General features: G+C 38.1%; 1 protein-coding gene and 1 pseudogene across 5 annotated transcripts in view; both read left to right on the top strand.

Moving 5' to 3' along the window:
- ERICH2 (glutamate rich 2) overlaps positions 1 to 18,866 on the top strand; it is a 29,356-nt gene extending 10,490 nt beyond the window's left edge. For 2 of the 5 annotated variants that reach the window (XM_032408344.1, XM_032408337.1), the window contains 5 exons: positions 2,607 to 2,755; positions 5,601 to 5,788; positions 10,829 to 10,886; positions 16,901 to 16,972; positions 17,623 to 18,866. In XM_032408344.1, the coding sequence (XP_032264235.1) occupies positions 2,607 to 2,755; positions 5,601 to 5,788; positions 10,829 to 10,886; positions 16,901 to 16,972; positions 17,623 to 17,744 (589 nt within the window). In that variant the 3' untranslated portion in view covers positions 17,745 to 18,866. Of the gene's footprint in view, positions 1 to 60; positions 588 to 2,606; positions 2,756 to 5,600; positions 5,789 to 10,828; positions 10,887 to 16,900; positions 16,973 to 17,622 lie in introns of those variants that run through there. The other 3 variants (XM_032408359.1, XM_032408350.1, XM_032408334.1) reach the window with 2 other exon arrangements.
- A 3,407-nt stretch (positions 18,867 to 22,273) lies between these two features.
- Positions 22,274 to 25,739, top strand: LOC116630159 (annotated as a pseudogene).
- Positions 25,740 to 26,105: the final 366 nt, after the last annotated feature.

Below are 26,105 nucleotides of genomic sequence, written 5' to 3'. Positions count from 1 at the left end.
CCCCCCCCCCCCCCCCCCCCCCCCGCCCCCAACTCCACTTCCTCCTTTGTCAGGTGAAGCAGTGGGAGTGCATTTGCCTTAGTCTTCTGATTGCTTCTTTAGTCTGAGGCATAAGGAGTGTATGGACTGAGAAACAAAGAGTTTCAAATTTTGGGGCATGCAAAGCCCACATTTATTATTTCCTCTTTTCCCCATGGATCCCATGTGTGAAAGATTTTGTCTACCCAACAAATTGCACTTAATTAACAATTTTCAGCAAAGAAGTACAATATATCTTTAATGCTAGATGAAGTTTTATAGATCTCGGACCTTTGATCTCTTGGGTTTGGGGTCAAGCTTTCAAGCATAAAAAGATGTTGAGGGGAATGGCTGAAGTAAATCCACAGCATTCAATTGAAAAAAATGTACCTATAGGTTTTCCATAATCATGTTTTATCTCTTCTAAGATGAATGACAAGCTATTTTTTTAATTTCTATTTTTATACCTTAAGTAAATGCCTCTTTGGACGTAGAGCAAGATTGGCAAGCAAACTTTGTACCTTACCAACACAAGTCTCTCTAAATGTAGCTAGGACATTCTCAGAAAAGTAAGTTTTAATCAATTTCAGTTTTAAGCCTATGTTTGATAAGTTTAAATGATTTTTTAAGCAAAGTTTAAAATCTAAACTTACTGACAAAATTATTAATTCCAATAGAAATTTGGGGCCACTTCATAAATATGCCTAAAGCTCTCAATAGATTTTTAGGAACAGTCCTAAAATCTAGGATATCTGTGCTCTAACATAAATATGTTTCAGTAGGATATCTAACTTGACTGACTCTCTGACCTAAATTAAATATCTTCCATTTCCAAAGGATATTACATAAAGTAAAAATTTGAATCTTTCCTCAACTGTAACTATTTGAATTAAAGAAAACAAATCTTTTAGAGTATACTAGTTACCTATTTTTCTTAAATGGTTAGAGGCATTACCGTAAATAATGTCATTTTCTCAAATGGAAGTCAAAAGATTATAGTTGAAGAGGAGGTTGGACTTTGGGACTTTGATTCTTTGAAACTATGTATGAGAAAGACTACAGAAAGTGAGCAGAAAAGGAATTCATATTTTACTGTTAAAATGATGATTTTGTCAATTCTCATATGTATTTTGACGGTATGTTCACTGCTTCCAAATAGTAATATCCCATTTAATATTGGGCATTGGCTTCCTCCATGTTGTGTCATTAAGGTTATTAGAGGCATTTCCCATTATCTAAATACCCAGAACTATACCAGATAAATTCCCTCTCTTAGGGATATAATTAGTGAATATGTAAGTACCATATCTCATAGATTCTAAAGCACACATACTCTCTTACAATTGATGGCATCTTACACTTAAATTTCGCAGTGCTTTTTCTTTCTTAAATAACAGTATATCTTATAGTAAATACATGGTATCTGAGATTCAACAAAACACTAATTCGTTGTGGGGGGAAGACAGCAAAGTTCTTTCACTTAGATTAGATAGTAGAGCATATAAATTCTAGTAATCACTTGTGGCAAGCTTTGACATAACAGGAATCTCACTAGAAATTAAATACTTAACTGACTTCCCAACTTTTTAGATGTAGAGTTTCATCTTCGATGCTTTTTTTTTTTTTCATAATTAGAAAATCAAGGAGGGCAGAGGCAGAACAAATGCAAATCAACTTTGCATTTTTCATTACTAGAGAGGGGTTTTGCTTTAGGAGCATATACTGAGGAAGTGAGATTCCGTTCCCTCCCATAATATTAAGAATATAACAAGCTATTCAGCCTGTTTGCTAAATCACTATACAAGATCACTGACTTAACTATACTCATGTTCTGGATTCATATGGCAGTGGGTAAAAGAGCCACCGTAACTGGGGAAAGAAAATACTTCACATCTTTTTATATCTTGACATGCAAAGTAGAAGTTGAATTTTTTTAATTTGGTAAAGGAGACATTTTTTTAAAAGAATCTTAAGACCACAGAAAAGAGACTTGGGATTATTTTTTCACCAGCATGAGTACCTGTCTTTGTAAACAGAGTGCACCACACATGAATCCTCTGTCTTAATGCATTATTATTGACATGAAGTTTCAGGGCTTAAAGGCTAAAAGAGAAATTAACCCATTTTTATTTCAGCTACTTAATGAAAAAGCAGTCTACTTTATGTTATGACCAAGGTTTGATATTCATCTTGGACTCTCTCCGTAAGTGTAGCATTTAGCAATGGTGAGAACTGGTCTATAAATCTAGAAAAAACCTCAAGGCTAGTGTTCCTAGTTTTATTCCAACATATTACAATGATATGGCAAAGACATTCATATAATTGATTGCTTGTATGCTCTATGTTAAAGAACCCTGAAAAGATTTTAAGGATCATTACACAATGACAAATGCCAAGTAGAAATAGAATTTTAATCATCAGTAAAAATGATTTTTAATGCTTTTCCACAAAAAAGATATTACATTTTAGCTATTCAGTTTATTGTTGATATATTCTGTGTTTATATTAAGTGTGTGTGTATGAATGCATATGAAGCTTTAAAAAGAACTGTGACCTAGGAAAGTATTTTTTCACTATTTAACATTTAGGAAGGAAGTCTCTTCAAAAACTATTGAAAATACAGCTTCTTTAAGGAACACTGAAAATAGAGTATCTTCAAAGTGTATTGAAAATAAAGATACAGAAATGAATCTACAGTCTAAGCTATGGTCATCTTCCTTCTTAAAGGAAAACACAGGTGATAACATTTGTTTCGTGCGAGTAAATGTAGCTTCTACATGAGCCGTCCTGCGTGACCTTTGGGTTCCTGACAACTCTATAGGTCTGGAGCGGGTCATAGGAACCAGTAATTTTTGAAATTCATGTACCACATGATTCTGAGATGCAGTCAGGTATGGCATCCACCGTATACATTATATAAAATGATAATGATGCGGTATTAAATTTTAAAATGAACTAAAATACCTATGAAAGCATTAAGTTCCATTCATTCAACAATGGTTTATTGAGTGCCAGGACTGTTTTAGAAGCTGTGGATACAATAGTTGGCAAATAGACAAGGTCCTTACTTTTATGAGGTTCACATTCTAGTGGGAGATAGTCAACTATTAGAAATAAATAATAAAAAATAAAGCAGTGACATGTTGTGGGGGGTGCTATTATAGAAATAAATGGCACCTAGGGGAGGACTATCTTAGCTCTAGGGATCAGAAAATTTCCCTTGATGCTCAGTGTTTGTGAATTGAAGGAGACAGTTCCTGTGACATCACATGAAGTCCTTAATTCCTTATTATGACCTTCCCCTGATGACATCAGTGTGATGAGTCTGAGCAGGCTGGGTACCCACTGGAAGATCGATCAGGGTGGCTGTGAGCTGAATGGAGACTGTAAATGAAACAGAAGCAGGTAGATGGCCTGAAGAGCCCAGCCATTCTAGGAAGGACCGGTATCCCTTTCCAGGGTAGCATTTTTTTTTGTTTAGTCAGGAGTTTGCTTTAGAGTGGGGAGTTTTTATCAGCTTTTCCTTTTTTTCTTTTTTGGCCTGGGTTTTCTTAACATTGTCCTCTCTTGAGCTCTCCTGGATTTCCTCATTTTCTTTCTAACAAGTGTTTCTACATGATTTGGAGTAGCTAATGGCCAAACTCCCATGTCACAAGACTTCCCAACACTCAAAATCTTACACAAAAGCGAGGTGTCACGCAAGCTCAGTTTGAAACTGTTAAGATGTCGGTAGAGCCAGACCAGTTGACAAGCTCACTCAGTAGTCTTTCGCAAAGAGATAATTTTTGGAAACACACAGTAAACTTTAAAAAAAAAAATTAGTTTAATGGTACTGTATTTCCATATGTGTCAGAAAAAAGTAAGACATGGTTACGAATATGGACTTGAGCCACACTGACTCCCAGATCTGCCACTTAAATTAGTAGTGTGAAGTCGGGTAGGTTATTTAACCTCTCTGTCCCTCAGTTTCATCTATGAACAGGGTGACAACAGTATACACCTCATTGAGATGTTGAGAAAATTAAATGAGTTAACATATGTGATGTTCAGAAGAGTAATGGTATATAATGTTTGTTAAGATTATTGTATGTTACTTTTATTCATACATATATCAGTTTCATGGATAGTAATATTATGATCTGATAAAATCTATATGTTAAAGTAGATTCAAGGAAAAATACTGAGTAAATAGTATAGGTGATACTCATATATCGCAAAATGAATGAAGATAGTGTAAGAATTAAACTATTGGAAAATGTTCCAGTAGATTGTATCATGGAGATTTTACTTCTTAAATATTTCTCTAATCTGTCCTTCCTCTCCATCCCTGTTTTACCAGTGCCCTATCATTAATCATCTCTCTCACCTGGACTTTTTAAAGAGACCTATAGCCTCTCTCCTTGCTCTTTTTTTTTTTTTCAGTCTCCCCTCCACTATACTGTCACCCTGCTAGCCAAGTGTTCCTTCAGAAATGCAGAATTCTTCATACTTGTTTTCCTACTCAAAATCCTTTATTAGTAGCCCCTTTATTCTTAGAATATGGTCCTAACTCCAAGACTTCCGGTCCATAAGACCCCATGATCTACTTACCCTTCCAGACACATCTGTCACCATTGCAGTCTCAACCTTGACCCCCAAGCAGCGTCAGAGTGCTTTGTCGCGCCACACACATTCTTGTTTCTGCATTGGCTCATGTTGTCCTCTCTCCTTGGAAAAACTGATCCACTCAGACTGGACAATTCCTGACTACTTTCCAGAGTGGCAGGGGGCCCTCCTTTGTGCGCTCATTTACCTAGCACACGTCTGTCACCGTACTTCCATACTGTTTTATAGCTATCCATTATGTTTCTGACTCCCCACTTAGAGTGTGAATGAGTACCTAAGGACAAGAGCTATTCATTTTTGTGTTCCTATGACTCCTCATAGTGCTGGGCACTGAATGGGGTAGTCATTAGTGCTTATTTTTACTTTTCAGTCATCTGCGTTTGGTCATAACTCCTGTGTCTTGACATTAAGAAGAATCATTAATAATGTTCTGTAGCCTCTGGTTATATCTAGAATACTTGACATGTCTCCTCCTAAGTTGTCTGTGTGTGTAGAAAAAGAAAGAACTTTATTCTCAAGTATCCAAGCAGTGACCTGACCTGCCTAAGAATTATTTACTGTTCAGCCTCTCCAGTCTTATTTTAGTCTCCAGGCTTTATTTCATATTTACTTTCCTATAAGAACAGTTTAGGAAATGTATTTCTGGAGATAGACTAGCATTAATTTCTTTTTTCTTGAAATCATTACTTTTTTTATAAACAAATTGTTTTCCATATATTAAAATTTTAAGCACCAAACAATTAACACTAACATTAATTCAGTGTTATTGGTTTTGGATTTTTTCGTCATGGCAGTTTTATTACTTTTTTTGGAAATGGAAATCACATAAGTTCATTGTGGTGCTATTTAGTCATGAAAAAAATAAACTCTAGGAAACAATAGAGTAAACATGTCATTTGTTAAATTTTAATTTAGGAGTAACCATTTTTAATGTTTGAACTTTTCAATATTTATTGATTAAATTATGTATATTTTAGGTCAAGTGAGCAAAGATGCAGTCCTTGCAGAGCAGGAGAAAAATAACAAACATTGCCTTCAGGATATTGATGATAAGTTGTCTGAATCAACGGATGATGATGGTGAAGATGATACCAATGATGAAGATAATGATGAAGATAGTAACCCTAATAAGGATACTCATGCCCCATTAGAATTAATGGCAGAAGTAAGTTTAACTTGCGCATTGTAATTTAAGAAACTTAAAAATATTAAAATTACTAAATAGTGTATAGCATTGAAGATTTAAAAAATAGTAAAGAGATCCTTGCCCATATACAGATGCTTACCTAGCTACTCATCTCTCTCACTACTTCATGAGGTTAGAGGTGAGAGAAGATTCTGGAAGTGACTTACAGTATTTTGGTAAAGGCAGAAGCAGGAATCAAAGAAGTCTTGGCATAAAACTCTGCAAGGACTGCTTTAAGGAATGCTTTCTACATAACTGGGCACCATGCTAGTTTTGGGGGATATTTAGAGGTAAATAAGAAAGATAGGTCCTTACCCTTGAGAACTAACAGTTACATATTATGTATATAGTACAATTTATAATAAGGTGAAATGTGTGCTAGCAGAAGGATTTATGAGGTTCTCCGGGAATAAGGATTAAGTGACTAATTGAGAATAGAAGTAGGAGAAACGGGATAAAGGAAGAATTTTTAGAGGAAGAGACATGGAGTCTTAGAATCTTGAAGGAAGAGGGAAGCTCAGGAATTCATCTGGTAAACAAGTGGAGAAGGCATTCCTGGCATAGGAAACAATATATAAAAAGGCACTGAAGCCTGAAAGATCACATGCAAAAATTATACATAAACATTTACTGATAATTCTGTGGAGAGCAAAACAGTTTTACCCCACTTGTGTCACAGTTAACATTATACAACTTCACGTATATTGTAAGAACTTCATAACAGTACATTTTAACCTCCCCCTTCTTATCCTTTGTATTATTGTCATACATTTTACTTCCATATATACTGTAAGCCCAATGATATATTATTATTTTTATTTTTAATGGTCAATCTTTTAAAAAGTTTTTTTTAATTGGAAAATATCTTTTTTTGGAATACATTTCTTGTGTTCTCTGTAGCTTTGTGTAGATCCGAATTTTCACCTGATATTATTTCCTTTTACCTGAAAAACTTGCTATAACATTTTTTTTATAATGCAGTTCTGCCAGCAGTGAATACTCTCAGCTTTTGTCTATCTGAAAAAGTCCTAATTTTATCTTCATTTTTAAAGGATGCGTGAGCTAGAGATTTGTAGGTTGCCAGGTATTTTTCAGTACAGACGGTCCCTGACTTACATAGTTCAACTTAGAATTTTTTGACTTTACAGTTATGTGAAAATGATACGCATTCAGTAGAAACTGAATTTTGAATTTTTATTTCTTCCTTGGCTAGCGATGTGTGGTATGATTGCTCTCTCATGATGCTGGGCAGCTGTAACTCCCTGCCAGCCATGCCATCATGAGGATAAACAAGTGATACACTTACAACCATTATGTTTTTCACTTTTAGTACAGTATTCAATAAATTACATGAGATATTCAGTACTTTATTATAAAATAGATGATTTTGCCCTAATGTAAGTGTTCTGAGCATGTTTAAGGTAGGCTAGGCTAAGCTATGATGTTTTGTAGGTTAGGTGTATTAAATGCATATTTCAACTTACGATGTGTTTATTGGGATATAACCCCATCGTAAGTTGAGGAAGATCTGTACTTTGAAAGGTTGCTTCATTGTCAAATAGTTTGCGTAGTTTCAGACAAGATGTCTGCTGTTACTATTTTTGACCACCTGTATATGTCTTTTTCTGACTTTAAAGTTTTTTTCTTTTGTATTTTTATTTTTGGCAATTTGATTATGATATACCTTGATGTGGTATTCTTCATGTTGCTTCTGTTCATTGAGGTTCTTGGATCTATGAGTTTATAGTTTACACCAGATTTGGAAAGTGTTCAGTTATTAAGTCTTCAAATAATTTTTTTTGACCTCTGCTCTCCCTCTCTTCTTCTGGGCTACAAGTTACATGTATGTTAGACCACCCAATGTTGATCCAAAGGTCACTGATGTTCCTTTTTTGTTTGTTTTCTCTATATATTTCATTTTAGAAATTTCTATTGTTCTGTCTTCAAGTTCTGATCTTTTCTTTGTAGTTATAATCTGCTGTTAATCCCATCCTCCCGCCCTTCTTCTCTCCATCTTTTGCTCTCTCCATATGTGTGTATATATATAAAATTTCATATATTTTGTCATCTGTACAGATTTTATTTAAATATTTTTATATCTATTCTCTCCTCATGTTCATATTTGACTTTTGAGCATATGACATATTTATAATAGCTATTTTAACATGCTTGTCTGCTGTGCTATCATTTTTGAAATTCTGGGTCAGTTTCTATTGATTAAGTTTTCTCCAGTGTATGGGTCATATTTTTCTGCATCTTTGCATGCCTGGTAACTCTTTACTGAATCCTAGACATTATAAATTTTATGTTCTTTGATACAAGTTTTGTTGTTTTCCTTTAAATATTTTTGGATTTTCATCTGGGATATAGTTGAGTTTCTTGGAAGCAGGTTTCCCTTTTGGAGTCTTGCTTTTTAAGCTTTGTTGAGAGGGTCCAGAGCAGCCTTTACATTGTAGGGAGACTACTAAGGCAATGCCCTAATGAGGACTCTTCCCAGTGCTCTGTGTATTAAGAGGACCTTCCACTCTGGCTGGAGAAAACATGAGCTCTGTTCAGACCCTGTGTGAGATCCAGTGATTGTTCTACCTGATCATTCCAACAATTCTTTCTCTAGCCTCAGTTAGTTTCTGCATACTCATGCAGATGAATTCCAGCCAAAGACTCAAAAAGACACCTCTGCAGATTGCTGGAGCTCTCTTGAAAATATAACATTGGCCTCTCTGAACTTCAGACTGTCTTATTTCAACTCAGATCACTGGTCTCTGGATGCTCCCTCTCTGTGCTGGTACCTGGAGACAGCCCACAGCTGTAAACTGAGGCAATCATAGGACCCACCTGTTTCCCTTCTCTCAGATCATTCTCCTATGACACCTGCTGTCAATTACTGAAAACTTGTTTCATATATTTTGTACTTTTCTGGTTGTTTTAGGAAGGAGAGTAGATCTGGTCTCTGTTAACTTCATCATGGCTAGAAGCCTCAATTAGAGTTTTAGCATAAAGAAAATACTAATGTGCTTGCCTTTTTATATAATTTGACCCAAATGCTAGCCATGGAATCATATAAAGAAATCGGACACATTTCACTGTATTTTCCTCCTAGAATAAAGCATATATAGTTTTGAAACTATCTTAATATTATAAGTTGCTTTTACCAAGGGAGAAAAAAATTGATGCCAAGTATTGGAAAGATTTTACTTAACCACATTTCCTTTGACTGAACATCTAAATTATTCATGAATCATAGAGCATTCAAAGACCCTATTTGCCATAACCAAATTCTTTGGAGTTTGTTCATTTTATTTCTTTTCTATTTGTTTTTTGACATTTAATTATAAAAGTAATCCATGACTTCATTTTCAGATAAATATTCAGACAATATGAGATTGCTTATTTTCATATCTTAGCTATACCTGTGCTTAAGCTCTTCTGTTTTCAGAATGCATCCCTTTTTAATTTCTCAACTTATAATTTTTTTATTTTTTTAAGATTTATTTATTTGAGGGGCCCCTGGGTGGCTTAGTTGTTAAGTGTCTGCCTTCGGCTCAGGTCATGATCCCAGGGTCCTGGGATCGAGCCCCACATCGGGCTCCCTGCTTGGCGGGAAGCCTGCTTCTGCCTCTCCCACCACCCCCGCCCCTGCTTGTGTTACCTCCCCCACTGTCTCGCTCTGTCAAATAAATAAATAAAATCTTTAAAAAAAAAGTTAAAAAAAAAAAGATCTATTTATTTGAGGGGGGTGCTGAGGGAGAGAGAGAGAGAATCTCAAGCAGACTCCCTGCTGATCTTGGAGCCTGGTGCAGGGCTTGATTTCATGACCCATAAGTTCATGACCTGAGCTGAAATCAAGAGATGGACCCTTAACTGACTCAGCCACGCAGGTGCCCCTCAACTTTTTATTTTGAAAATATAAGAATTCTATTTAATGAGTTTAATGTAGCATTTATTAATATGGCAATAAGTGGGGATTGTGGTGAAAGTAATGGCTTATAGAAAAATCTTCAGAAGAATTCTGTTTACTTTAGAAAAATTAAATAATCTAATACTCATGGAAGAAACCGAGAAAACTGGTAGAGAACTTCTTAAAATGGTACCTGGGTATGTATCACATGTCTGGAAACGTGTGGGAAGTGTCTTTTCTAATACTCCATGCCCCTGTCTCTTGCCCAGTAAGCCTAGTGTACCTGCCGTTCAGAATATATCTCACACAAGCAACAACAATCATCCAAGTGTAGGGTTATTTTTTAATGGAAGCAGTCTAAATAAGTTAGAATAGGAGATTAGTAAACTGTAGCCTAAGTAAAAAATACAAGAATATTTAATTCTACGGGGAGAAAAAGATCATGATATGTGGTTTATTTTTAAAAAGTTACTGAGTAATCCTAGTTTTTGGAAATATGTGTTCATCGATGGAAAAACACTAAAACAATACACATGAAGATGCTAAAAATAAACATCCCTGGATGGTAGAAATATAAATGCTTTTTAATTGGGGACAGAATGTGTTTATTTAGCTTTTAAATTTCCTACATACAAAAATATGTACTACTTTGTAACAACAAAAATAGAATAAAATAGTAAAACAAAAACTGGATGGTATAAGAGCTGGAAAATATTAAATATACATCATTGTAAATCTAAATTTTTTAAACTTAATATTGTCATGTAATCATGGATGAAGTTTACAAATAAAAGTGTCTGAACCAAAGGTATATTAAGGTGATTAATGTCTTTACTATCTCTGCCAGTTGAATCAACCTATTTATTCTCAAGTTGTTAAGTGGTAGGTACGTAGTCTGGCTGCAGCAACATGGAGGTGTCCTACTTGTTCTCTGTTGCCTTGCCATGGGAAGTCCTTAAATCATAGATCGATTGATTATAGACTCACTCCTGGAAAAACATGTAAATGTTAAAAGCCAAATAGTTCGACATTAATGGAATATTTTTTAGGGAGTTTATAATTGACATTTAAATTCTCTCTGGGGAAAGTACTTACCTGAAGAATTTCTTAATGTTTTCCAGTTCCTGAGAGCAGAAATGGGCCAAGACTACCATTTGGCAAAAAAATTATGTCAGATGAGTAAGTACAAAATACTTTCCTGTTTTCTAATTTTTTCTTTGTTTCTAAATGCATTCCATAGTATGTAAGATGGTCTGATGATTATAGCCTAGTGAATTCCCTGATACTATCTCAGTTATCAGTTATTCCTTATTAATAAGTTAAGTTGATTGGTATAAAGACTAATTTAGACTTCTAGAATAACTTTGAGTGGGATAAACTAACAAAAACTAATCATCACTGGAAAATAAGTCACAATCTTTACCTTATAGATAATGGGTTAGTAACTTTATGCCTTTAGTTTCAAAGAAGTGTGAGGGAGTGCAGCAAACCTTACTCAACATGCATTTATTTCACAACATTTGAGTGCCTACATGTGCCAGGCACTGTTAGGCACTGGAAATACAGCAGTCAGTAAGACAGATAATCCCACATTTATATCTAGTATCCAGCAGATAACAAATTCATACATAATTAGCGTGTCATAAATGATAGGTGCTGTGGAGAAAAATAAAGTAGTGAAGAGGGAAGAGAAAGTACTAGAAAGAGGCAAAGCAGTTTTGAATAGGATGGTCCAGGAAGGCAGGGTTCATAGCAAATGTGCCAAGATGTGAGTGTGCCTGAGGAGGAACAGCAAGGAGGACAATGTAACCAGAGTAGAATATGCAAGGGGAAGTGTGACAGGGGATGAGGTCAGAGAGGTTATGGTTTGGGGGTTCTGTAGATTGCATAGTACCTTTTCACAATTTAAGGACTTTGGCTTTTTCTCTGAGCAAGGTGGGAAATCATTGGATGCTTTTGAGTAGAGGAATGATCTGATCTACCTTATTTTTCTTTTTCTTTGATTTTTAGTGATTTGGCTGATGTATCTTATACTCAGCTCTTGTTTTTCCATTTCTTTTTATTTCTATCCTTCATTTTGGAATTTTTCTATTGACCTACCTGTTTTTGAGTTAACCTATCCTATCTTCTGCTGTGTTCAATCTGCTGTTTAAACTATCTAGTGACAGTCGGTTAAGCGTCTGCCTTTGGCTCAGGTCATGAGCCCAGGGTCCTGGGATCGAGCCCCAGCTCAGGCTCCTTGCTCAGCGGAGAGCCTGCTTCTCCCTCTGCTGTTCCCCCCTGCTTGTGTTCCCTCTTCCCCCGTCCAATAAATAAATAAAAATCTAATATATATATTACATTATATATGTATATATACATCATATATATATATATAATACATTAGTCATAATTATTTTGAAAGAGAAAATGGCAACTCTACAATTAAACTTTATTGATAATAGGACTCAAAATATTAGCTAGTGTTAGACCTAAGTCTTACAGTGCAAGTCCTTCAGTGAAAATGTAGTATAGGGCTCGTGAGGACCTACTCTCACTTGCCTCACACAGACTCTCCACTGTGGATACAGTACTTCTTAAATCGTTGGCTGATTTTTAAAAGGGGTTTCTTGAATGCTTTTACACTACTTATTTATTATCCAAAATAATTTGCCTTGTGTAATCCTTTCAAGCACTTTGACCTTTAGAGCCATCAAATAAATATTTGGATTAAAACTATTTGGGGGTGGTACACAAACATACAATTTCTGATCAGAAGGAATCCTTCCAGAGCACCGTGTGCAGTTGTCTATTTTTGTAAATAAGGAAGCAGAAGCAGAGAGAGGATAAGCCGCTTGCTCAGCACTCTTCGAGGGGCTAGCGGCACAGCCAGAACCCGGACTCAAGCTGCCGCCTCCCACAGCACCTTTCCTCTTTGCGGACTGCTGTGGAAGGGAGTGAGCCCGCAGCTTTCCCTCTCAGTTCTCAGAGTCTCTTGTGGAGCCTAGTGATGGGAAAATGTATATATTTTATTTCCATATGCATCGGTCATTTTAGAAAGCCTCTGGCTGAAGCTTACAAAATATATGCCCTGACATCACCACATCTGTCATTGAGTTTTGGCTGTTAGCCCTGCAGTATGCTACATAAACAGTAGGTGCTCAATAAAATGCTTATTGATCTGACTCAAACCAGTGAACACACATTAAGTGCCAGGTCAGTGGGGATGAAAAAGTTCAAGCTGATCTATCCTAATGGGGTTATGTCCCTGTAAAACATTTCCCTCCCTCCCTCCCTCCCTTCCTCCCTTCCTCCCTTCCTCCCTTCCTTCCTTCCTTCCTTCCTTCCTTCCTCTACATATCAAGCACCAGCTCTGTACCAGACATTATGCTGGGAGCTGGAGAGAAAGCAGGAATCCTAGCACACATGCTCTAAACCATTTTGGGTTTGACATTAACTATGGTTTGGTTTGGTTTTTACCCCTACTGGCTCATCCAGAAATACTAGTCACTCTTTTCTGTCAGTGTCAAATAGCAGTGCCTCAAACTCAGGATGAGACTACAGGAAAGGACGTGTGGAGAGCCCTAAGACAGGCTCCATGATCCAGGGAGCCAGTTGGGAAAGAACGCTGCTCCCGGGAGGAAGGGGAATGACTGGAAACTTGGGCAGAGAGGCTCAGAGATGGGAGTGCGGGCTGGGTGCATGCAAAATAGGATTGGCTACCCCTGAGGCAGATTCCAGCCAACCGTATGAAATTAGGGAGACCCAGGATTAGCAATGTCAAACAAGTTCAAGAAAGAACAGAGAGTTGGAGGCGCTCTGTCTCAGGGAGGAGAAAGTACTAGTTTGATGCTAATAGGAAACACTTGGCTGAGGACTGCCCAAAGTTCCTCTCTGTATTCAGAAGAACAGACAAAATGAATTTTTTTCATCTAGGATGGACCCCAAAATATTTTATATGTAAGTGCTTACAGTATATTGTTTTGTCTTTTTTTTTCTATCTTCTAGCTCTTCTACAGAACACTTCCCCTTTTCTCTCTATATGTATTTGTATATTTATGTATGTAAACAGATTATTTACATGTTTATATATTTATATATATATGTATTGACCACCTACTAATAATGGGAGCATTCTTGAATACCTTGTTTAATTCTTAAAACAATTCTATGAGGCAGATATTATGAACCCCACTTTACAGATGAGGAAACTGAGTCTTAGCAAGGAATACTAATTCACCAAAGTCACACAACTACTAAGAGGTAGAGTTAGGATTAGATCCTAGGTCTGGCTTGAAAGCCTCTGATATCCTACAATATTTCCATTTCCTCATTTGATTCATAAACTTATATTTCTGGTCAAGGAGGCAGGGACTTGGAAAGGGGGTACTTTTATGGGTCAGTCAGGCTTAAAATGGCTCCTGTGGTCAACTAATATATTTTCTTTGTATCAAAGGCAATTAGTTTATATAAAATAATGCATCCTTGTCCCTTCTAAAATGTTTTATAAACTCATTTTCTGAATAAAGCTGCTGGTTGCTAGTATGTTTCCTTGCTGTCCAATCACAGTAAAGTCATTTATATCTCCATTGGGCTTCAGGGCTTCCCGCCTGGCAGTCCACGTGCCTATGGTTTCTTTTCTCTTTGTCCTGACTTAAAAAAAAATTTGTATTGGATTCCCCCAAGAAATTTTGTCAGTGAAGGCTTGAATTTTATGTCTTCCACACACAATTTCTGTATGTGCCCAGTATTTCCTCAGCGGTTTTCCTGCTATGTTGTGCAGAACTGAGGTCTCAGCTGTATGCCATTTCTTGCCAGGCATTGGAAGCATCCTGGAAAAGTGGTTTTTATATTAGACAAAGTCAAGAGTTCCAAGTACTTTTCTTAGTTCAGCTCATAATTGACTATGACATTTTATGCCAATCTTTCTGTTTATTGGTCTCTTTACCTGTAGGAAGGGAACCTGCTGCTCACTCTCCTCAGCACAGCAGTGCTGCTCACAGGCAGCCCAACATTTTACACCAAAGAAACATTGAGGCCTGGAAGACCTACTTCATCAATTATAATTTTAAGTGTTTAAAAATAATGGTCACAAAACCAAAATGTTTCTCATCACTTTGGTCTAACAAAATACAGATGGATATATCTTCAGAAAGGATAGTTACAATGAAGTTTCCTTCCTTCCTTCTTTTTTTTTTTTTTTTAAGATTTTATTTGTTTATTTGTCAGAAAGCGCACAAGCAGAGGGAATGGCAGGCGGAGGGAGAAGCAGGCTCCCCTCTGAGCAAGGAGCCCGATGTGGGAACCGATCCCAGGACTCTGGGATCATGACCTGAGCTGAAGGCAGACGCTTAACCGACTGAGCCACCCAGGCATCCCATCTTTCTTTTTTTGGGTAAAATAAATCACTTTTTCCTATTAACCTACAGTATAATTTTATCTAGGCATAAAAGGACTGCTTTCTACTATTCACTTATTCCATTTTTTAATGTTTTGAGGGCTCCAGCTCTGTGTCAGGCACTCTCCTAGGCATGCAACAGTGAAAAAGACCAATGTTCTGTCTACCCTAGACTAGCCTCCAGTATGAGGGACTGAGAGCCCTACGGGCAGCAGAATCCCCTGGCTCCTGCCCCAGCTCTTTAGCCAGAAGGAAACATCCACTGAATGTTTGGGAAGGAGCCAAGTCTTTCTCTAGGTCCAAAACTATTTCCGGAAAACTCACCTTGCACCAAGGACTGGATTAAGTGCTTTATCTACATGATCTCATTGATTCATCAGAACAGCCTAATGTGGCCAATAGTTTTATTACAGATAAGGAAACTGAGATACAGAGATATTAAATATTTTCCCCAAGGAGACCCAACTAGATAGTAGCAGAACCAGGATTCACATCTGAGTCTTTCTTCAGGACCCATACTGGGATCTGCTTATGGGCTCAGGTTGGGAACAACTCCCAGACCCTAACTGAGTGTGCTAGAGACTTTTCTTACCCTTTTACAAACCCTACTAGCCTGTGAAAGAGTAAGGAGAATTTTGTATTCACCTAGAATACATATTTCTGGGCTAAGTTTCAAAGCAGATACCTTTCCCTCACTTTGAAAATTGACATTTGCCAGTGGTTTTTGTTAAACCATAAGAGTAGCGGATTCTATACTCCAGTCCCATGGAATAATCCTAATTCCAACATGAAATTTTCTAAACTGTACTTAAGATTTCTTACTGAGTGTTACATCAAAAAGGATTCCATGGGAATAATAAGTTGGGGAAACCACATTCTCCACTCTATAAGATTCATAATAGTTATGAGCATATTAGTGGTTCTGTAAAATCCTGCAGTTGCTCCTATTGTAAACTTTCCCTGATTAACCTCATTTGACCTAGTTTCCCAAATATGTATTAACATTTTAAGAACCTAGTATCTCAAGGGGCGAGTTAGAGAAACTGCTCTAAGAAGAGGCTTGGAGAAAGATTTAGACTGCTAATGATAAGCATATTTGAGTCCCACTTAAAATGAATTAAAAGATACTTTTATTAGAAACCTTAAAAGGTGTCTAAATACCTATAGGATCCTTAAAAGCAGCTTCTGAGCAGGTGCACAGTCATGCTAACCCAGATCGATAGTAAATTGTTATGTAGGTAGATTAGGAAAGAGAGACACTGGTTTGGTGTGTCAGGAGGAAAGCCATATGGGATGATGTCCTATAAGCCCCGGAGCCTAGTTGAACCATCCACAATTATTTGTCTTACTCTTAGTCAGGTGAACGGCACACTTGATGTTTCAGTGCCCCCTGGGGGCCATCAAGATATTACATGGGAGTCACAACATTAAACGGATAAAGCAGAATTATGAATACTCCTCAAGGTGCACAGTCTTCTCATTAGCGAAGCCTCCACATTTTGCAGGATATGTCCCTTGTTTGGTTTTAGTCAAAAAACACTTTGTCTACAAGGCCTGTGGGGAAAGCCTCATAGTGATGGAGATTGCATTCTTTAGACAGGATGTAGAAAATATAATGAGAATTATTTCTCTTACAGTGCACCTATGATAAGTAGAACATTTTCTCTATTTGCACTTAGGTATTCCTCTGGAATAATTGTTGGTATTTATTGCTTTGTGCATTTTCACTTACTCTGACAACTCCAGTGTCTCATTCTGAGGAACCTGTTTGCTGAAACACTTTGTTAGTAACAAACCTTCTGTTGTCTATTTTCAGTCCTAATCTATGAACCAGAAAATCCTGAAGCCAAGGAGTTTTTCTTACTTATTGAAGAAATGTTGCTGATGGGTAAATTTAAAAATTGAAATTCCTTCTTTCTCATAGAACTATGAGCAGTCACTATTTAAAAACCCATTATCCCAGGAGATTGGTGAAGTACACCCTCAGGAAGTGGTTAAGAAAAGGCTAACTGGTTGTCTTTGGATGGTTTAATGAAACCAGCTTGGGCTTTGTGGGTGGTCAAGGTGACTCCCTTTTCTCCGTGGGGTTGTGGAACTGCCCAAGTGAAGCAGGTTCCTGGACACCAGGCATCGGGCACTGACAGAGTCTTCACAGGGCACAGAACATGCTCATTGCCACACATGTTAGAGGAGCTATCCCACAATTCCAAGGAAAAGCAGTACCCTCTAAATTACCCTGCATCTCACTCCTATTTAACTAAGAATTATGGTAACAATAGTAAAAAATATATATATATATTTTTATAGACCTATGTTTTAAATTTACTCTAAATCCATAAACATCTTTATACCAGTAAGAATATAGTCTTCTTTGTACTACTACTTTGAATCCTACATACAGTTAGCAAAGTTTGGCTCAGTCCTCATGTTCCAAAGATGGGTATTTCTTAGTGGAGGGGGAAGCAAGGAGAGTTAGGATTTTTCAAAGAGTAGAAATATCAAGAACATTTTAAGCAATTCTCTTCCTTTCCATGGCAGAGAAATCCCAAAATTTTGAGGAAGATGATGAAGATAGTGAAGAAGATAGTAGCGGTGAGAGTGAAGGAGAAAGCAGTGAGGAGCTAAGTGAAGAAAGCTCTGATGAATGTGAAGACGGGTGATGAAAGTTGCTGCTATGGTTCAATCTTCATGTATTTTCATTACTGTATACCATGGAAATATAAAGAACAACGCTGCATTTTAATCTGATTGTTCTTTATTTGTCACACAGTTCTTATAGTTTATCCATATTGGTTTGAGCTCCTTCTTAAGATTTAGGTCTTACCTCTATGTGAGTTACTCAGAGAGGAAATTAATAATGGAAAATACTTACATAGCACCAACCGTGTGCCAGGTCCTGTTCTGCACATATTAGTTTATTTAATCCAACAAACCCATGAGGTTCAGCTTAAAACAACACAAATTTATTATCTTATAGTTCTGGAGGTCAGAAGACCAAAATGAGTGTCACTCAGCCAAAATCAGGGTGTCAGCAAGGCTGCACTCTTTCTGGAGGCTCTAGGAGAAAATCTCTTTCCTTGCTTTTTCCAACTTCTAGAGCTTATGCACAGTCCTTGGCTCATGGCCCCTTCCTGCGTCTTCAAAACCAGCAACATCTGGCTGAGACATTCTCATGTTGCCATCTCTCTAATCCTCTCTCCCCTGTGTTGTGATGTTTGTTAAATTAACATTTGTTAAGGAGACCCCTGGTGTGTCAGATGGCAAGTGATGCTTCCACAAATACCACAAGAGAAAGTAAAATAGAGAAGTTTATTACAGGTCCTGGGGGAGGTACATGGCATGCATCAGAGGGGCCACATAGGGAGGTCAAGGCGCAGACAGAAAGTGGAAAGCAGGACCTGGGGCATGCCTTTATTAGGGCCATGAGTGGGTGCTTTTGGGGTTCCCAGGCTAAGGCTGGATTGGCCAATTCAAACCAAAAAGTTCAGGGTTTTGGTAAGCTCAGTGGGGGTCTTATCTAAGGGGTGCACAGGGGAAGCAGTTGGGAGGCAGAAGAGATTGTTTATCACCAGGGGTATTGGGGAAGTTATATCAGTTTACACTTATGATTCTGTAGGCTATTATCTATGGGTGGTTATCTCATGAGCTTGAGAGAGAGGCTAGTGTGCTTAGGCACACAAAATGGATGCCAAGGCAGCAATAATATGGAATAGTTTAGCTAAACTCTCAACACCCTATCTCCTCCTTCCACTTTTAAAGATTTATTTGGGGGCCCCTGGGTGGCTCGGTTGGTTAGGCATCTGCCTTCAGCTCAGGTCATGGTCTCAGGGTCCTGGGATCGAGCCCCACATCTGGCTCCACACTCAGTGGGGAGACTGCTTGTCCCTCTCCCTCTGCCCTCCTGCTCGTGCTCTCTCTGTTTCTCTCTCAAATAAATAAATAAAATCTTTAAAAAAAAAAAGATTTATGGGGGAGTGGCAGAGGGAGAGAAGCAGACTCACTGCTAAGTGGAAAGCCAGACCAGGGGCTCAACATGGGGCTCGATCTCATGACCCTGAAATCATGACCCTGAGATCATTACCTGAGCTGAAATCATGAGTGAGATGCTAGGCCAACTGAGCCACCCAGGCACCCCATCTTCTTCCATTTTTATTTTGTTTTTTATTTTTTTAAAGATTTTATTTATTTGACAGAGAGCGAGAGAGGGAACACAAGCAGGGGAGTGGGAGAAGGAGAAGCAGGCTTCCCGCAGAGCACGGTAGCCCAATGCGGGGCTCGATCCCAGGACCCTGGGATCATGACCTGAACCGAAGGCAGATGCTTAATGACTGAGCCACCCAGGTGCCCCATCTTCTTCCGTTTTTAAAGACACTTATGTCTGAATAATCCAGGGTAATCTATAATCGTCCCTATTTTAGAGTCAGCTGATTAGCAACTTTAATTGAATCTGTAATCTTAATTGCTCTTTGCCATGTAACCTCACACACTTATGGGTTCTGGGGATTAGGACATACATACACATCATTGAGAGTGGGGGGAAATCATTCTTCCTACCATAGGAAGTATTGGGTAAGTATTCATATTTTCGAATTCATGGTATGGAGCTTGGAAGAAACACTTTGGTTGGAAATAGATGCCTTAATTAGGACTCATCAGTTTAGACTCAATTAGATAACACATAACAGAAGTATCTCTTTGGTTAGAGATAGTAATCAAAGATAAGGAAGTGATGGCTCACAGAGAAAGTATAGTCTGTATAGAAGAGGACTGAAAATAAAATTATCTTAAATGATAAACATTTAAGTGGTAGTCTAAGAAAGAGAAGTGCACAAAGAGAAGAACAGCCAGCAGGAAAATCAAGGAAGTGAATATAGTGGGTGCTATTGGTTGCCCACTCAGCATCTATCCCTCCCTGCATCTTTGCTAAGAGAGCTCTGATTCTGTTAGGATATTCACTCCGCACACACATAGCCATGGGACTCAAGAAAGGTACCCTCAGCCAATCAGTACATGGCATTTCTTTGGTGACTGTTACTGTTCCAAAGGAGGTCATGTGACCTACATTGGCCCAACCAGACCAAGGACTTTATTTCATGATTGGAAGGAGAGATTCCTCCATCCTTCTGGTTAAGAACCAGGAAGGATGCTGCCCTTCTTACTGCTGGCAGCCATTTTATGATGATGAGGGGACTGAATCTTAGGATGAAGCTAATGCTGTGGATGGCAGAGCAAAAAGAACCTAGATTTCTGGTGATGTTCAGCCACGCAGTTAACTGCTCTGGAAGCCAGCCCTCTGTTTGTGCTTATTGTTATGTGAGATAGCATTCTTATTATTCAAAATGGTTTGGATTGAGGGTTTTTTTTTTTATTTGCTGCCAAAAACATCCTACCTAATAATGAATACTACTACAGAAATGCAGGAGAGCTTCTAGGCCCGGAAAGGTCTGCTTGGCCAAACATTGTAAAGAGGATAAGTAAGATAAAAACAAAAAAAGGTGTTGGGTAGCACAAAGAGGTGGTTGGAGACATTAGGGAGAGCAGGGTCAGTCGAGTGGGGTGGGGGAGAGCCATATTTCAGTGAGTTTGAGTGCACTGGAGTTGAAAAGGAAAGCAAGGAGTTTGATATAAAGGAGAAGATGAAGTATTGTTGGAAGACATAGGGAAAAGGAATATTTTTTTAAATGTTTAAGGTGAGCAGGTTTAGTAGGAAGGATGATGATTATATGTACTGATTAGCTGTTACGCATTGTGCATATTGTGGGATGTACTAAGCATTCCGTATGTTAATGTTTTTCATCTTTATAACACCTGTACAGGGTGGGCATTATTATCTCCCATTTACATTTGAAGTAACTGAGGCCTAGAGAAATTGAGAGTATCTTTCTAAAGATCACATACCTGGGAATTAGCAGATTCAAATCTAGGTCTCTTTTTTTGGTGTGTGTGTGGTGGTTTCATAACTATTTGACCATCTGGTCATTTCTCATCCACACTGACTGACTAGGTTTTTGAAAGTGGGATAGGTACCTAAGTATCTAACGTATACAGAGTTTATTTGGCAAATCTTCATCCTCATTCCATTTTCTGGATGACTGCACGTAAACACTGTATACTCCTTTATGGGGCATTCCCTATTTTCTTTGGCCCAGACAGCTTTGTTGAGCCTGGTGTCAATGAGCACATCTGGAGTTCCCATCTCCTTTATGGCAAATTTTCAGATCTCTGTGAGTGCCTGAGGAGCATACCTCTTAAAGCCTATTCCATGGATGATGCACTTGTGAATGTTGATGGTGTGTTCTCTGGTCTGGTCACTAGCTCACTGGTGACAGAGTGGCCCTACTCACTGCTCTTCTTTGTGAGAGAGCCATTCTGCTGGGCCCAGGTTGGAAAGGGAGAGTGCCAGGTATTCCAAATCCAGGTTATTTTAATCTAATGCTGCCCTACCCTTCACCCCTGTGCTTTCCTCCCTAAAAGGTCAGTAGAGAGAAACAGATTGAAGAAAGGGAGATGATTTGTCAAGTAAAGCCTATCTAATACCTCAGAAAATGCATGTAACATAACCTTGGTTTGTGGTGGTTGGTTCTGTTTGGACCACTGCCCCAGCAGTCCCAAGCATGGAATCAGAGATGCCTCTCCTTTGTTCCCCAGTATTGGTCTTTATAAAGCCTTCAGTTATCCTACAGTTCTTTATATATTAAACAAGGTGACAACCTGCATTCCCTTTCATTGCAGTGTGGTTTTTCCCTTTAACTTTACCCTGGTTGACCTGTAAGATATATGTAATTTTGATATTTGCCTAAAATACTGATGTTCAATAAGAGTGAATGCTTGATCATAACTCATAGTGCCAGATGTGAAGGAAAGCCTAGATCTATTGGAAATGTTTTGGGGTTCTGGGCAAGTGTCCACTGTCATGAGGTACTGAGAGTTCACAGTAGGGGTAGGATAAGGCTGCCAAGGCCAGACTAAGAAGGGAAAGGTCTCTCTGATTGGCTTTCCTAATAAACTCACCAGCTGCCATGGGTTAGGAGTTATAATGGGGCTAACTCTGGTTTAATACCTGCCCTATCTCTGAATATCCTATGTAAGACAATATATTTTCTTACCATTCAAGCCTATTTGTTTCAGATTTTCTATTACTTATAGTCAAGAGAGCCCTTCCTAATGTCCATGTCACAGCATAGCAAACATGATGACCGATAACATCCTCTTAAGACTGTAAGCCAAACTGGGCTCTTAAGGTTACCCTCAGGTCTCCAAGGGGTCATGGCCACTCAAAGCCAAGGAAGGGGAATTGGTGGACCCTTGTGCCAGTTCACAGTATGTGTAAAATAGAAATATAGGCATAACTCATTTTATTGTGCTTTGCTTTATTGCACTCTGCAGATACTGCATTTTTTTTACAAATTGTAGGTTTGTGGCAACCCTGCATTGAATAAGTCTCTTGGTGCCATTTTGGTAATTCTCACAATATTAAAACTTTTTCATTATTATTATATTTGTTATGGTGATCTGTTATGGTGATCTGCATGTGATTTGGTGTCACTATTGTAATTATTTTCTGGTGCCATGAACTATGCCCATAGAAGACAGCAAACTTAATTGATAAATGTGTGTGTGCTGACTCCTCTACCGACCTACCCTTCTCTCTCTCTCTCTCTCTCTCTCTCTCTCTCTCCCTGTCCTCAGGCCCCCCTATTCCCTGAAACACAATAATGTTGAAACGAAACCAATTAATAACCCTACAGTGGCCTCTAAGTGTTCAAATGAAAAGAAGAGTCACATATCTCTCACTTTAAATCAAAAGCTAGAAATGATTAAGCTTACTGAGGGAGGCATGTTGAAAGCTGAGATAGCCTGAAAGCTAAGCCTCATGCACCAGTTAGGCCAAGTTGTGAATACAAAGGAAAAGTTCTTAAGGAAATTGAAAGTGCTACTCCAGTGAACATAAAAATGATAAGAAAGCGCAACAGCCTTACTGCTGATATGGAGAAGGTTTTAGTGGTCTGGATAGAAAATCAAACCAGCCACAACATTCCCCTGAGTCAAAGCCTAATCCAGAGCAAGGCCCTAACTTTCTTCAATTCTCTGAAGGCTGAGAGAGGTGAGGAGGCTTCAGAAGAAAAGTTGGAAGCTAGCAGAAGTTTGTTCCTGAGGTTTAAGGAAAGAAGCCTTCTCCACAGCATAGAAGTGCAAAATGAAGCAGCAAGTACTGATGTAGAAGCTGCGGTAAGTTAACCGGAAGATCTGGCTAAGATAATGAATGAAGATGGCTACCCTAAACAATAGATTTTCAATAGACAAAACAGCCTTCTTTAAGAAGAAGATGCCATCTAGGACTTTCATAGCCAGAGAGAAGTCAATGCCTGGCTTCAAAGCTTCAAATAACAGGCTGACTCATTTGTCAGGGGCTAATGAAGCTGGTGGCTTGAAGTTAAAGCCAATGCTCATTTGCCATTCTGAAAACCTAAGGGCCCTCAGTTGGCGAGGATGCAGATAAAGGGGAGCCCTCTTACACTGTTGGTGGGAATGCAAACTGATGTAGCCATTTCTGGAAAACAGTATGGACTTGCCTCAGAAAGTTAAAAATAGAACTACCCTACAACCCAGCAATTACACTATAAATATTTACCAAAGGATACAAAAATAATAACTCAAAGGGATACATGCACACCTATGTTTATAGCAGCATTATCAACAATAGTCAAATTATGGAAAGAATACAAATGTCCATGGCTGATGAGTGGATAAAGATGTGTATACACACACACACACACACACACACACACACACACACACACACAGGAATATTACTCAGCCATCAAAAAGAATGAAATCTTGCCATTTGCAATGATGTGGGTGGAGCTAGAGAGTATTATGCTATGCAAAATAAGTCAGAGAAAGACAAACACCATATAATTTCACTCATATGTGGAACTTAAGAAACAAAACAAATGAACATAGGGGGAAATAACGAGAGGAAAACCAAGAACAGACTCTTAATGACAGAGAACAAACCGGTGGTTATCAAAAGGAAGGTAGGTGGGGGGATGGGTCAAATAGGTGATGGGGATTAAGGAGTGTACTTGTGATGAGCACTGGTGATGTATGTAAGTGTTGAATCACTAATATTACACTGTATGTTAATTAACAGGAATTTAAATAAAAACTTGGAAAAAAAATAAGGGCCTTTAAGAATTATACTAAATCTACTCTGCCTATATGCTCTATAAATGGAACAACAAAGCCTGAATGACAGCACGTCTGCTTACAATATGGCATACTGAATATTTTAAGCCTACTGTTGAGACCCACTGCTCAGAAAAAAATCCTTTCAAAATATTACTGTTCATTGACAATGCACCTGGTTACCCAAGAGCTCTGATGGAGCTGTATAATGAGATTAATGTTGTTTTCATGCCTACTAACACATCCATTTTGCAGCCCAAGGATCAAAGAGGAACTTTAACTTTCAAGTCTTTATTGTATAAGAAATACATTTTGTAGACTATAGTTGCCAGTGATAGTGATTCCTCTGATAGATCTAGGCAAAGTAAATTGAAAACCTTCTGGAAAGTATTCACCATTGTAGATGTCATTAAGAACATGGGTGATTCATGAAAAGAAGTAAAAATATCAACATTAACAGGAGTTTGAAAGAAGTTGATTCCAAGCCTCATGGATGACTTTAAGGGTTTCAAGACTCAGTGGAGGAAGTAATTGCAGATGTGGTGGAAATAGCAAGAGGACTAGGAGTGAAGCCTAAAAATGTGACTGTATTGCTGCAATTTCATGATAAAACTTGAACTGATAAGGAGTTGCTTCTTTTTTTTTTTTTTTTTTAAGATTATTTATGTATTTATTTGAGAGAAAAAGATTGAGAGCACAAGCAGGGAGGAAGGCCAGAGGAAGAGGGAGAAGCAGACTGCCCACTGAGCAGGAAGCCTGACATGGGGCTTGATCCCAGGACCCTGGGATCATGACCTGAGCGAAAGGCAGACGCTTAACCGACTGAGCCACCCAGGCGCCTCTGAGAAGTTGCTTCTTATGGATGAGCAACGAAAGTGGACTCTTGAGATGGTATCTATTCCTGGTGAAGATGATGTGAAGATTGTTCAAATGACAAAGAAGGATTTAGAATATTACATAAACTTAGTTGATAAAGCAGTGGCCGGGCTTGATAGATTGACTCCAATTTTGAAAGAAGTTCTGCTTTGGGTAAAATGCTATTGAACAACATCACATGCTACAGAGAAGTCGTTCATGAAAGGAAGAGTCAATCAATAAGGCAAACTTCCTTGTTGCTTTATTTTAAGAAATTTATTTTAAGGGCGCCTGGTTGGCTCAGTCGTTGGGTGTCTGCCTTCGTCTTGGGTCATGATCCCAGGGTCCTGGTTTCGCATCAGGCTCCCTGCTCAGCGGGAGGCCTGCTTCTCCCTCTCTCACCCCCCGGCTTGTGTTCCTTCTCTCACTTTGTCTCTCTCTTTCAAATAAATAAATAAAATCTTTAAAAAAAATAAAAAAGAAATAAAAATAAAAATAAATTTATTTTAAGAAATTGCAAACCTTCACCAACCACAGCCCTTATTAGTTAGCAGCCATCAACATCTAGGCAGGAAGCTCCACCAGCAAAAAGATCATGACTCACTGAAAGCTCAGATGATGGTTAGTGTTTTTTAACAAAGTATTTTTAAGTTAAAGTATGTACATTAGATTTTTTAGACATAATGCTAACACTTAATAGACTACAGTATAATGTAAACTTAACTTTTATATGTACTGGGAAGCCAAAAAATTCATTTGACTTGCTTTATTGTGACATTTGCTAAATTGCAGTGGTCTGGAACTGAACCCTCAATATCTCCAAGGTATGCCTGCATGAAACTGGTTTGAATGGTTATCCCTGGGTTGTGCAATTGAGGAGGGGAGGTAGGTAAGAAGAGTTTATTTTTTAATTTATAGTTTTTATTTGTTCTCTCTTTTTTTTTTTTGTCATGGGCATGCATCACTTTTATTGTGGT

This window comes from Phoca vitulina, unplaced genomic scaffold (genome assembly GCF_004348235.1).
Source record: "Phoca vitulina isolate PV1807 unplaced genomic scaffold, GSC_HSeal_1.0 scaffold1, whole genome shotgun sequence".
In the NCBI taxonomy this organism is placed as follows: Eukaryota; Metazoa; Chordata; class Mammalia; order Carnivora; family Phocidae; genus Phoca; species Phoca vitulina.
The sequence above is the reverse complement of the archived record's forward strand: the minus strand, read 5'-3'. Positions and strand labels throughout refer to the sequence as shown.